Source organism: Mercenaria mercenaria, chromosome 18 (genome assembly GCF_021730395.1).
Source record: "Mercenaria mercenaria strain notata chromosome 18, MADL_Memer_1, whole genome shotgun sequence".
NCBI classification, from domain to species: Eukaryota; Metazoa; Mollusca; class Bivalvia; order Venerida; family Veneridae; genus Mercenaria; species Mercenaria mercenaria.
Genome location: NC_069378.1, coordinates 4,928,936 through 4,943,467, shown reverse-complemented (window position 1 = coordinate 4,943,467; position 14,532 = coordinate 4,928,936). Strand labels below are relative to the sequence as shown.

The 14,532-nt window shown below is 34.9% G+C and overlaps 1 protein-coding gene across 6 annotated transcripts in view; it reads right to left on the bottom strand.

Moving 5' to 3' along the window:
• Window positions 1-14,532, bottom strand: part of LOC123537768 (electrogenic sodium bicarbonate cotransporter 1-like) — a 103,661-nt gene that overhangs the window by 14,394 nt on the left and 74,735 nt on the right. For all 6 annotated transcript variants that reach the window (XM_045321552.2, XM_045321546.2, XM_045321551.2 and 3 more), the window contains exons 2-9: window positions 7,377-7,634; window positions 6,817-6,977; window positions 6,307-6,486; window positions 5,252-5,352; window positions 2,870-2,980; window positions 1,809-1,943; window positions 1,172-1,318; window positions 227-360 (exon numbers count right to left, since the gene is read on the bottom strand). In XM_045321552.2, the coding sequence (XP_045177487.2) occupies window positions 227-360; window positions 1,172-1,318; window positions 1,809-1,943; window positions 2,870-2,980; window positions 5,252-5,352; window positions 6,307-6,486; window positions 6,817-6,977; window positions 7,377-7,561 (1,154 nt within the window). In that variant the 5' untranslated portion in view covers window positions 7,562-7,634. The remainder of the gene's footprint in view (window positions 1-226; window positions 361-1,171; window positions 1,319-1,808; window positions 1,944-2,869; window positions 2,981-5,251; window positions 5,353-6,306; window positions 6,487-6,816; window positions 6,978-7,376; window positions 7,635-14,532) is intronic.

Below are 14,532 nucleotides of genomic sequence, written 5' to 3'. Positions count from 1 at the left end.
CAATGCTTTTACGATTGACGAAACAGTTGGGTAAGATTTATCCCCCTTCAATCGCAATCTATCAACCAGCATGTAAAGTGTTTGTCGCATTAACAAACATGGTTATATAGATTGACAGAAAAAATACGAATTTTAAAAAATGTTACATAATTCATCAGTTCATACTTAGAAGGCAATTTGTTTTTATAGCAATCTCATGTGAACAAGTAAAATGTTTTATAGTCACCTTCCGGTTCGGACTAAAGTAGGATCCGAATGACTCTCTTCATTTTGTTCGCTTTCTTCTGATTTCTTGTCCATTTCTACCAGAGATACCGCACTCTTACTGCTTGATAGCGGCCCAGGACTTTTTCTATAGTCCTTCAAAAGTGACAGAAATTCAACTTTAATAGAAATTGTAAAGAAGAAACACGGCACTCACACAATGCTAAACTGAGATAAAAAATCATTTATAGAAAAAAATTATTTAAGTGCTAGTATTTTAGAATTATATGTTTTAGTTTGCAGATTTAACATTACTCAGAGAGATATAGTCCGAAACTATAAATGATAAGAGTTAATATTTCCATGAAGTTCGACAAGGAAAACGTCCACGTGACTTTTAAGTGCGAGATTATTCTAATTTTTATCAGTACACATTCTAAATTAATTGCATATGTCCTGCTTATTAGAAAACCAGCTACGTGGATAATATTTATACTTAAACAACCAGATTCTGACGGATTAATGGATGCACTTTTAAGTGTACTGAACAAAACTTGCTATTTTACCACTATCTTAAAATAACTGTGTATTTTCTAATTAAATATACATTGAAATCAAGATGTTTGTTAAAAACATAAAAATTGAACAATATCGAATTACGTAAATTCTTCATTTTTCTACCAAACCCCATTTTTAAAATTCACAAAAATTCACGTAAAAGTGTTTTTAGAAAATGGATGAATACCATTCATTAGGATACGGATATGTAGATTTTACAAGCAAATTCACGTGATGCTGATTGCCTCATTTTCTTTCACTTTTCAAAAGTTATCAACATGTTGTTTTTAACGCTAAATTTCGATTAATTAATTTCAGTACTTTTTAACAATGTTTAAGATGTGGGCAACATAACAAATATCGGGTTATCTGTTTCGTTCAGTATATATATTAGAATGTTCACAATCACCTGTGAAGGTAGTTCATCCGGGGGTTCGATTCGTGTTGAAGGATTCCAAACACCTGGTGGTAATACTGTGAGATGGAGCGAGAACTCTTGAACTCCACACAAAATGTCGACCCTGTCTTCTGCTCTATAGGCGACACATCGAAATATCTGTAAGTATGTCGAAGTTTCGATGATAAATGATACATTTTTGTCGTTATGAAACACGATCCTGCTCAATAAGTACTGATTTTATTTATTTCACGCGGTAGGCTGGTTTCATTTTCTTAATCCTTTACCTGTTTACAGGTACTGAATTAATTAATTACGTTTGTGTATTTTGATGAAAGTATTACACGGATGATATTATTTGATACGTCTTAACGTTACACTACGTAAAATGACGAAGTCAGAAAATTTGACGTCGCCTTACAATTACTATGGCTCTGCTAAGGCGCCTCTATCAATATATCGTAGTTAAGTAAAGATATTTCGAAACATTTTACAATTTCATGTGTGAGTATGTAAACAAATACTGCTCGCACCTTCCTGGATAGCTTTGTTACAATTTACAACTTCTGACATGAAATAATTTTCTGTTTTTTTTTAAGATTTTGATGACATTTGACATAGATCTGCAGGTGAGGCAGACTTTACAAACCTCGTCGGTGAACAGAGTGGCCATACAACGGCACATTTCTGCACAGTGTCCCAGATGTAACTTTGGCCCCAGTACAATAAACACAAACTTGGTATTCAAATCGACTTCTGTGATGTCACCAATGTTGCATGCCTCCTTTTATGGAAATAGTAGAAAAAGTATTGTTGTTACCTGCTGAATTTAAGTTTCAGCAAACTATTTATCGTCTGAGTCAATACTGTCCTTTTGAATTATTTCTAAGTGACTTTACTTTAGCTTCCGAATTGTGGCTAAATTACTATAAGCAGGAACATTGTATTGACATAAATAACTTCGTGAGGTACGTCTGAAGAATTTGAGAAAATTATTTAAATCTGTAGGAATAACAAGCATTTATTACAGAAGTGATTTTTTTATCGAAGTTTACCTGACACGCGTATATATACAGTTGAAACACGATTTTTCGAACTCGCCTTACTCAAAATTTCCGGCTGCCTCGAAAACATTTCCAAGTCCCGTCCCGAAAACACGTGCATAAATATCATTTTTACTCGAATTTCGGTTAACTCGAAGTATAATGCTCGATCTCTTGGAATTCGAGATATCGTTTTTTCAACCGTATTATAGATTCTGTATATAGTCATTTCGAATAAAGTTAAACATGTGTTCAAATCCGCCTGTGAACAGACACCACCTAGTAATAACAACTTACACTAGTTTCATTTCTGAATTAACCTTTGCAGTGTGCCTCTGTGGCCGAATGGTTAAGGTCGCTGACTTCCAATCACTTGCCCCTCATTGATGTTGGTTCGATCATTGCTCGAGGCGTTGAATTCTTCATGTTAGGACGCCATCCAGCTGGCTTACGAAAGGTCGGTTGTTCTACCCAGAAGCAGGCTCGTGGTGAAATAATGCACGGAAGGACACATGGGGTCCTCCGTCACCGTCAAAAGCTAGAAAACCGCCATATGACCTATAATTGTGTCAGTGCGACGTTAAACCCAACAAAGAAGTTAACCTCCGCAGTGTATTTTGACCTGTGAACAAACGGCAGGTATATATACATGTAAGCCGGTATTTACCTTTAGTCTGATGAACCCTGCAATAATCTCATCCAGTTCGGGAATTTCACCAACCAGCAGGTTAACTACTTCAGATCCTGGAGGAATTTTCTTCATGAAACTTTTGTTCGACTAGAAACAGAAACGATTCATAAGATAATAGGTAAGGGTAGATTTCTCGGAAGCACAGAGCACCACAAACGCAGCCTCAGAGCCACGCATTTGCAAAGTAGGCCCACAACAACAACAAAAAACAAACAAAATGATGCTAACATTGAATATTAGGCCTGTTGTGTCCAGAGAGTTACAGTAGGTGGGTTCTGTCTATATACTCTACGTACTGTACATTCTAGTAACATTAGACCTGTTCTGCTTATACACTTCTATTGTTACTTTAGAAATCTTTTGAAGACATTGAAAGAGCAAGAAATGACACTTAATTTCCTTCAGCTGTTGCAATAACCAAAGTGTACACGTAATAAAAAAAAATTCAAAATTGCTTCAAAAATGGTTGATTTTAAAGACACTGGCCTCCAGATCGTTCGACAACAACAAAAAAATACTTTTTTTAGATATCTGGAAATTAATGCTATATTTCTTAAGAATGCTTTGAAACTTAATTACTGACAGACTATATGTTACGGAAACACATGAGAATTAGTTGTTTTTACTACTTTTTACGACGAAAATTGAAAAGCGTTTGTAACGCTTTACTCGAGGTAAACTACCTCGATTATAAATATTTATATTTAACGGAACTCTATAACTTTACTATAGCGTTATTGGTAACGACAACGAAAAACTTCTTTATCGCCGCGGCGGTCCGGGTTCGATTCCCGACGCGGTCATTTTTTTTTTCTTGATTTGGCATTTTTAAAAAAGTTTAGAATCAAAAACTCATATTCTAATGTTCATAATATGATCAAACTTCAATTTGAAAGAAAGATAATTTTTTATCCAAAATCTGGAGGTCAGTGCCTTTATCATCTTTATCACCTGTGATTACCACCTCTGACAAACAACATACCAAGTACGAGTTGTTGAATGATACCTTACACGTTCATATAACGTGAAATTAATGTGTCATCACATTTACACTTTATAAGGCCCTACTGGCTCTTCCGGACAGTAGATTATCTATTTCCACGAAAATACAATTTATTAAATGAACTGTCGTCCTACGTTTTACATTTGTACGAATAGTTTATGATTTATAAAAGACTCATGGGGAATTATCAATATGTATTTTGCGTCTGTATACTTTACAAGTTCATATCTATTGCAGGTTATCAAAGGCGCAATCTCACGGTTTTAAGAGTTTATGTGAATGAAACACTATATACGACGTGCAGTTCAGTCGTTGAGGAGTTAGTATCCTTGTGATCATAATATGGTTGACGTCAATGCATCACGTAGCTGTGTGCAGTCGCCACTTCTGACTCAACTGTCAATGCTATTGAAATATGATCATATATAAATATGGACCAAAATGTTGACCTTTTGCTTGGAAGCTTATAAATAAAGTTTGATCCTCAGGTATGTTTTGACAGACTTTGACAGAAGACAATGTGTGAAAACCTTTTGTCACCCGAGTCAGGTAGAAAAGTTGTCAGTTGCTTACGAAGAAGGAAAAATGATACTGGTATGTCACGAAATTAACTGACTGCAGTTGCGAAGCTTAAATAATGTTGAAAATGACGTTAAATCCAGTAGACATACAAACAAACAAAAACACAGATTAAATTAAGAATATACAGTAAGAAATATTACAGTGTATAGTTGCAACTCGATATCCCGAACTCGCCTGCCTCCACAGTCCGGTTATCTCGAAGATATATTCAAGTCAAGTTCAAAAAACATGTGCACAAAATAGCATTTTTAGCGGCAAGTGATTCTGCCTTTGCGACCAGTGCAGATCAAGATCAACCTGCACATCAGTGCAGGCTGATCATGGTCTGCACTGTTTGCTAGTCAGTCATTCCCCCTTCAAATAACACATTGCACTGCCCAAATTGAATGATCGGCCATTCCATTTTAGAAATTTAGCAGGGTAAAGGTTAAGACGAATTTTGTTTATCTCGAAACCCTCGGTCCCTTGGTTTCAACTGTATAATCATCATTGCGAAGACATATGAGATGTAACAGTATCGATATAACCAGCAAAATGTCATATAACTGAACACACTTATATAGACATACTGTGCTATTCATTGTTTCGCCATTCAAGAATGAACACGCTAAAATGCAATATTCCTCTTTCTCTTCTTATTTAGTTTTTCTTTTATAATTTGATTTACTATTAAACATAAAATAGGTGGGTTTTTTTCTGTTCGTTAGATATATAAAGTGATTGGCATTGTGCTATATGAATTACATTGTATTTACTACTTTAGACATATTTACCTCTCCCATAGCCAGTGATGGGGAATCTGGGCACGGGTCTGTTTTGGGTATTGGTAGATTGTTGGGCACCTGCAGCGTGTCTGTGTTCTTCTCATACGCCTCTGTAAGATGGTAGTATAAACAAATATAGAATAAATTCATAAATGATTATATTCAAAATGAACCTGCGCGCTTGTTAGTCCCCTAACGGTGGAACACCGGAGGGGACTAATGGAATGCCCTCCGTCCGTCCGTCTGTCCGTCCGTCGGAACGTCCGTCTGTCCGTCCGCAAATCTGGATCCTGCAATTACTCAAAAAGTATTCAAGCTAGGTTCATAAAACATAATACGTGAATAGAAAGCAATATGTTGATTATGCACGTACATGACTTATGCTTGTAGGTCATAGGCCAAGGTCACTATTGAAGGTCAAGTAAAAATTGTTTCGGCTCCACAACTTTTATATGCATCGATGGATTATCTAAGTGATACATGCAAACGTTCCCCATGAGACAATGTGTCAACACATGATTTATGCTTGTCGGTTAAAGTCAAGGTCAAGTAAAAATTTGTTTCCACTCCAAAACTTTTATATGCATTGAAGGATTTTTTTATTACTACTCCGAAATTTTCCCCATGATTATACTTTGTGTCGCGCACATGACCTATGGTTGTTGGTCAAAGGGCAAGGTCTATATTGAAGGTCAAGTAAAATGTTTTCGCTCCAAAACTTTTATGTGCATTGATGGAATGTCTTAGTACTGGCATTTAGGAGCTAAGGAACAAAAACTATTTTCACATAAAATTTCAGTAGTGGCCTTGACCTACAAGCATAGATCATGTAAGTGACAGATTGTCTCATCATGGGGAACATTTGTGAGCAGTAACATTTATGTTTATGCATTCATACAACCATTTATAACAACCTTATTACTACCGGGAAACAGAAACTGACAAGCGCACAAACTACAAACAACATATTTTATCCACAGGTAAAACATTTTAAAGTTGACAGAACCGAGGTCAGCCAAATGAACCATTATACATTTCACATTAAGTAATACAGGGCAACTTACTATTTATATATGCTTCATGCTGTTGAATTTTCTGCAAGTTGGCAGATGATGGAACTTTTTTCTTCATATCACTTCTCTTGAAATGTTGAAACTTGTGTTGCTTCAGCAACACAGAAATCAATTTATCTTTTAGGATAGACATAATCGCCCTATCTTTTGTCCATGCATTAGTTATCTCCTCTGAAAAGATATAATAACTGGGCTTATTACTCAATCTAACAATCGTCATGTACAATTCGCATATAAGTACATTGCCTACGGTATCACACTACACCGGTTTAGTTCCTGTAAGAACAGCACTGTTCAACACAATATGTCGTAATGACAAAAGTTCTTAACCGTTATTTGATTTAATTTACTGAATCAGCGTTCTATTAAATGCATATAAATCACATTTTGTTGCATATATTTTTGGGTCTCTTTTATTATTGTTTACCAATGACATGTGACCCACAAATTGACAAATACAATGTTTACAATGATCAGTGACAAAACGTTGGTCACATATACCTGCTAAGTCCGCCATGGTTCTAGCACTGCTGTCCAGTATTACAGGACATGTTGACAGTATGTTCTGTAGATCTTGTAAAGCTTCCATCATCAGTGAAGCCACGTGCGGCTTGGACCATCTCTGTCCCCCTTCCTCCACAGCCTCCTCGTAACGTATCCACCTAAATTGCACGTGAGAAACGTTACCACTACTAAACATGCAGTGACTTCAAAAATGCTAATGACGAGTAGCAGAGATTAATGATTATGATTGATGTAATGATGATGATGATGATGATGATGATGATGTCAACAAAGTTTATTTACAGCAGAGGGCAATCTAGATTTTACCCTTGATAAATTCAAACTGACCAACATTAATTTATTTGAATCACGCGTTTTCGAGGGTGTTAAATATATGGCGAACTATTCAAGGAATACTAGTAAGGTTAATTGCCCGTCGTTACATAACTAAAACAACTCTTAAAATAAAAGATACGACGCTGTGTCCAAAACAAACAAAGTAATTTCGAGTCTTTAAATGGAAGAGCACACATTTTATGATACTTTTGAGCGCTTACCTTGCCATTTCTTTCCACACCAGTTCATTTTTGTACGTTCGTAGCATGTCCATTTGACAAAACAAGTGGTTGCAGTCAAAATTGTCGTTGACGAGTGTCGCCACACGCTCAGTAGCATGTTCAGCGGCTGTGAAGTATTCGTTGTATAAATTAGACGGCTCCAACGGTGCCGTTGATGACGTCATTGTGTTTGGAACAGTACCGTTACCAGTCTGATTGTTATTGTTCCTGGCTTTGTTGGAGTAGTTCAGCTTAAAACTAAAAATAAAGTACAACATTTAACTGTGCATTGTGTCGGATTCTGCTACGGCAACAACAGCTAACTTTAAAGTTCAAAGCCACACCGACACGCTTTTACTAATATGGCGTTTTTTAGCTTTTGTAGTAAAAACGCACTTTCCGGTATTAAGGTATACTTGTGTCAGATAATCATCTTTGTGTTAAATACTGTAGTTGTCTGCAGAAATTCTGAAACGTGCGATTATTTAAAAGGAAAATAAAAGATAGTTGTATTATTCACTTGATTTACTATTTCTAGTTAAGGTATTTTTTGCATTTTAAAAGAGTCTGGTATAGGAAAACGAGTGTATAAAATATGTACGATATTAGGACCAACGGAAAAGTCCGTGAGATCCGCATGAGATCTGGCATATAAATAGCAGCTAGCAGGTGCGCTTTGGCAGAACGTCGGTAGCAGATCGAAAAAAAATTGTAAGAACTTATATACGACTTAAGACCAACTACTAGTAGCTTATAAAGGATACCTCAGAGTAGCGGCGTATGCCCTGAGTTGCAGGTTCCTTTAATACCCCCAGAGAAGCAGCGTAAGCTCCGAGTTGCGGGTTAATACGAAGTGGGTCCGGGTCGTAGGTTCCATATATTCATATATAAGAGTTATAGGCAAGTTTGAGACTAAAGGAATACGGAAGTCAAGGTCTAGGCCTTTGTCGTAGCATATACTGCATACCAGATGGATCGAAGCTATAAGTTGAAACCTTATTAAGAAAGTTCCGAACATAAATATTTTAGTGATTATTAAGGGGCAAGAAAGTTTGTTTGAAACCAACTGAAACATCAAAATCAGTTACAAGCTCATATTAACAACATTGTATTTTAATTTGTTCATACATTTTCCATTCATTTTACAATCATTTAGCTTTTAGGTAGCTTGAGAAAAATCATAGATATATACACACACATTTCTTTTTAGACTCAGCTGTATACATCAAGTACTGTGCATACTGCTGCAGAAATCTAATAAAATGTTTAGACATTAAACACATTGTCTTAGCCTAATATATGTCACTGTCAGTTTGTAACCAGACAATTGCTTTTGTCATTTTTTCTAATACAAATCACGTGTAATTGCCATCATGAAAAAAAAAAAAAAAAAAAAATATAAAGTCATTCTGCGACTTGTCTATAATTAAATGAATATTAATAATTTGCAATGTCCGCAAGACCTGTAAGTATATAAGTGTTTGTATTTGTAACTTTTGGTAACGTCTGTCAAACTTGTGCAAGACGTAAACGGAAGAACATTAAGAACCTGTCTAGCGATGAAGCGATGATTGTGTAAGTAGTCCCTCTCCAGTAAACTCTAGTATAACTCTGGTGTATCTGTCTTGTTATTTGTTTTGTTGGAAGATTTTGTACCGGTATATTATACTAACAAATGCAGTAAATCATATGCATAGCATAGATATTTACACATAACTTTGATATAGATATGACATATGTCATTTACAGTGTCTGTGTATGCATAGACGATGCATTAATAAATAAATAAATAAGAATAGGCCAACTCTAGACCAGTAATTGCCATGTAGATATGCCACTGGAACTTTCTGTAAATTAGACATGCAAGCATGCATGCATTTTGATACAAATTATGAATAATTACGCCGCACGAGCTGGTAAAACTTGTCAATTAGCTTTATATTTAGGAAATGTGCATTGTGTGAATGAAACAGTAGTTTCTAGTTTCAAAACTAAACAATCTGCTATAAATGAAAGAAATGTTATAAAGCTATCTTAAGGAATAAGCATAGCCTAAAAGATTCCGGGCCTGAGCATTTTAGGGGTGTTTATAGGGTATGTTCCTTTGCATACAAGTTCAGCTTTAGAAGCCCCGACCCACCCAAAATTAGATAGGACAAAGTTTGTGCATGTTCTTTTATTAAGGTTATTTGTAGCAGATTTGTTTTCGCCATTGAACGTTTGTGACCGATAGTTATTGAACAAGATTATTTCTGTGCCATAAAATAAAATATCTGACCTTTTTGCTACTGCATTTTGTTAAAGACATCCATTGGCCATCCTTCACTAAAATATTTTATCTTTAGATGTTTAGAATGTATAAAGCCCTCATTAAATGACAAACTATATATATAATTTGCATAACTAAATGTCATGCAAAAATAGTAGAGTCTTAAAATGGCCAAAAAATAGCCATTTTTTAGTGGAAAAATACATTTATACTGTGTCTTCTATCTATACACATAAACTTGATGATTTATGTTTACATAAACTATATGAAGTAACTGTTTACGTTTTCATATATGGCGCATATAACCTATACTGTGTTGGTGAGCCGTAAAATCCAAATAAATAAATAAATGAAACTTGGATCTAATATATCTTATACTGCAAGCCACACTACGAAATAACATTAATTAGCTAGACATACTGCAAGAGAAAGCTTTTGTCATAACGAGGACATTAGTGTAATGACCGATCTACTTATCACTGTGTTGTGTACTTCTCTACTAAATATCATGTAAAATGAAGTATTTGAAAAATTTTAAAAAGAAGCAGATCAATTAAATGTTTGTCATGCTGGGTTAGAATGGTGGACTCTTGAACCTATGGTCACATGATTGTTACCTTCAGTTAATATATAACATCCCATTTGTAATTTATAATTTACTGCAGAAAATGATAATAGACTTGAGCCACGCCATGAGAAAACCAACCTAGTGTATTTGCGACCAGCATGGAACCAGACCAGCCTGGGCATCCAATGCATACATATGCTCTATGTTAGTTTTCTCATGGTGCGGCTCATATTATGCTTTTAAAAGAATGTGAAGAACAGGCAATATATAATATATATTACAACAGTCAGTAAGGGTTCAGTTGGATTAGTTCGTTCCGCAATCGCATGCCCAGAGAATGGGTTCACGTATGGCTGTGTACAGGATTAAAATGTACAGAACACATAAAAAGGAACATTGCGTGGCACCACCGTTGAGCGTGAAGAGGCTCAGACACGACCGACTGAGATACTTGAGAGGCCCAACTTCTTTACATTAATCCAAAGTTTTGAAATGCAGGCTTCGTATACGTATTTATATAAGTGCTCGGTGAGCAAAGATCGTGCAAAATATCAAACGCACGAACTTATTATAACATCTTATAAAACATTTTTAGACATTGTCCAATTAAGCTCCGAATAGATAATACCATTCAGTCTAGAAGTCAGGACTTTTCCCATGGTAACTGTTTAGAGTTTTGTTTGTACTTGCCTGTCGCCTGTTGTGTTGACTAAATGCTTATAGAGATTCTATTCTTAATTTTTCAGTATGACATGATGTGGGGAAAACGTAACAGCAGTGGATTAGATAGTCATGTTGTTATTTAACTTTTATAACTGAAAACTGAAGTTAGTTTTCTTGAGGAAATGGCCTTCATACGCCAGTCAACGTCTGTTTCATTGAAAGAAAATAATATGTTTTAATGCGCAGTAAATTTCCATTTATGTTTTATACAGAATTGTCAACAAACATCTCATCTGTAAACAGTCAAATTAAAGGCAGATATCATATATAACCAGTTAAATTCGTTCAAAAAATAAGACAACCGAGGGATTGTTTGTAGCAAAAACACCTAAACGGAAGGCAGTTTTATGCAGGTCTTACCTGATTTGTTCTCGAAGACCATTACGATATTTTTTATTCGTAACTGATATGCATTATATGTAGTTGTATATGCACGCATTTTCAATCTTGAATTTGTGTGGCGGCTATGAAAACGTTGTGTTGTATATGCGAGTATATATGTTTGCAGAAATGAACGATTTTTGTTGTAAATATGTGTTGGCAGATAAGAAGACTTGTGTTCTATATATGTGTTAGCATATATGATAAATTTGAGTTGGGTATATGTTGGCAGATATGAATTTAGTTCTGTTGTATATGTGTTGGTAGATAAGAAGAGTTTGTGTTGTATTTAACTTGGCAGATATGAAAACTTTGTATTGTATTATGAGCTTGCAGATATGAAGACACTGTGTTGTATACATGTTGGCAGATAAAGAAGTACGTGTATGCTTAAATGCAAAACGAATCAAACAAAAAGTTATTGTTCTCTTCTGTTTTGTTGTTTAAATGTCAATCAAACATACAAAGCAAAAATAGATAACATTCAAAATACGATACAACTTCTGTTCCGTTCTTAGAAAACGTGCGATAAAAGTAACAAAGTACAAAATTATAGTTAATTATTTTACCAAAGAAAAGGCAGTTAAATATTCTGCTCTAAACTTCTTGTCGACAAATAATTATACATCTTTTGTTGATATGTTATGCTAGAAAAATAATTCGGCTATGGTAGACATACTGTTTTGGTACGCTAGACACATATGCTGATAAGTAAAACATATAGTGCTTGTATGCTAGACATATAATATTGCGATGTTAGACATATATTGTAAGTATGCGAGACAAATTACGTTGGTAGTAAGACATGTTATTTTGCTATCGTATTTTCTAGTGGTTGTGCGAGACAAATTACGTTGGTAGTAAGATATGTTATATTGCTATCGTATTTTCTAGTGGTTGTGTGTTAGACATATAAAACTAGTATGATATATATATTATGCGGTTCTGCTAGATTTATAACCTTGCCATGCTAGACATTTAATTTTAGTATGCTAGACATACTATTTCATTATGCTAGACTTATAATGTTGCAAGATAATGATCCGACAACGCATTATCAACTTGTCCTAATACCGACACGATGAGTGATTCGTTTGTTGCATATGCAAATATTGCAACGGGTTAATTTCCATCGAATTTCGAAGCAACAAGAAAAATCTCCACTTGAAAAGGGTTCAACCCTTATTTTGGGATGTTATATTTAAAAAATAAAAAAAGAAGAAAATATTTCATGCTATCATGTCATTTTTCTTTTGTTTGAAAACTGTGCTAGTAGTTATGCCACTATTATAACATTCTGTTTATACTCCAGATGCCTCGGTCTATAGCATGGCCAGTGATAAGATCCGTATTTTGTCTCATAAATAGCCATTAGACATATGCTGCATCAATTTATCACTAATGATTTTTATACGCCAAATGGCACGCACCAAGAACCCGTTATAGTTTGTGAATTAAAGCCTTATTTACATTTGTTCCATCACAAATATTGCGCGTGCGGAAACTTTACGCATGACTGATTATGTGAACGTGATTTTAGCCCATAGTGACTTTTCAAAAACATTTTCGTAAAAGTAAAATACAATACACTATATGAGAATCAAATCATAAAAATAGCATCATTAAAAAAGCCTTCAAATTTTTTTCAAAACAACAGTTGACTGAAGTGGACTCTGTATTCAGAAGTAATTAATAATTATTGATAATGAAACTTTAAGGGCATTTTAATTCAGGTAGTGCCTCGCATCAATACATATATGCAACAGTTCATAAAATATACAATTTTATTGCAACGTTTTCAAAGTAAAAGAACATCTTTTGTTATAATAAACGAACATAAATCTCTAGCCTAAAATGTTTGCGACAAAATATATTATCGTGAATGTTTTGTGACGGTTTTGTTTTACCGTGTTTTGGACATGAGAAAAGCGTATTCGCTATTTTTACAGAATGTTTGAATGTAACATGTCCCGAGCATCTACACCAATTTACATTACAGTTGCATCAAGCTTAAATGTTATCGAAACAAACAAAACAAATCCATAAAACACATTGCAAACAAGCAGAAAATAAGACAATATTATGTAATAAAAATCCTTTGCCCATTTAAATTAATGAATTCAGACTACGCATCTTGTGCTGAAAACAATCAAATTTTATAAACTTTGTTGTAATTTAATAAAAGTATCGTTAACATTTTAATATTTGAATTCTCCCTATTCCATCTAATGAAAATTATGATTCTCATTTTGTATGAACCATAAAAGGAAAGGCGCCAAATTAACGCTACCCTGTCACTGTTTACACTCCCGCATGTATTCAGGGAGAACGGCCTTTTTTGTCAGGTGCATTGAATGGCCGGAAAGCACATTCCAGAGCTAAATACTAAATACCACACAAAATGTGCAGTTTCTGTAGACAAATCTTGTTAACAAATGGAAAGGAAAATATGTTAATATGAGTAAAGATTCTTTTTTAGTTCATGTGAAATGTGACTGGCAAAATATACATGGTTCAATGTATGGTTTTTTTTTTTCAATCATATTCTGTGTTCATTTCGCATTAACTCCGAATAACTAAATTACATTGTAAATACGATAAGTCTATAGGAAAGTCCTTTAGAATCATATAACGCAAGCATACTCGGCTTGATTACGCCCTAGCAACGGCCGAAGCAGAACTTTTCCCCCAATTTCATTGAGAGTTTGTTTGTTTTACTGGGTATAAATATAGCAATGATAATGTTATATGGCCCCGTTTTAGCTTTATTTAGTGAATTGTGGCCACAGGTGGCCCTAAGGGCATTATTTCCTCACGGGCGGGCACCTGGGTAGAACCACTAATCTTCTGTAAGCCAGCGCTAGGTAACAACATAGCATGAACAATTCTTCAAGTGAGGCTCGAGTCAACATCAGTAAGGGGCAAGTTATCTGAAGTCAGAGACCTTAACCACTCGGCCACTGAGACGCCTCCGTTGAAACCAACATGAGATTCCCTAGAACCGGAAATAGTAAGTACTCAAAGTCTATGTTCGATGCTTTAAGCTAGTTTGAGCAAAATGTTTTTGCATATTATGTACAGCATGTAGTGCAAAATGTTTTTGCATATTATGTACAGCATGTAGTGCAAAATGTTTTTGCATATTATGTACAGCATGCAGTGCTAAAAGCTTGCTAACAGAACTGATGAAGTATTACCTGCACTTTCGAGAAGAA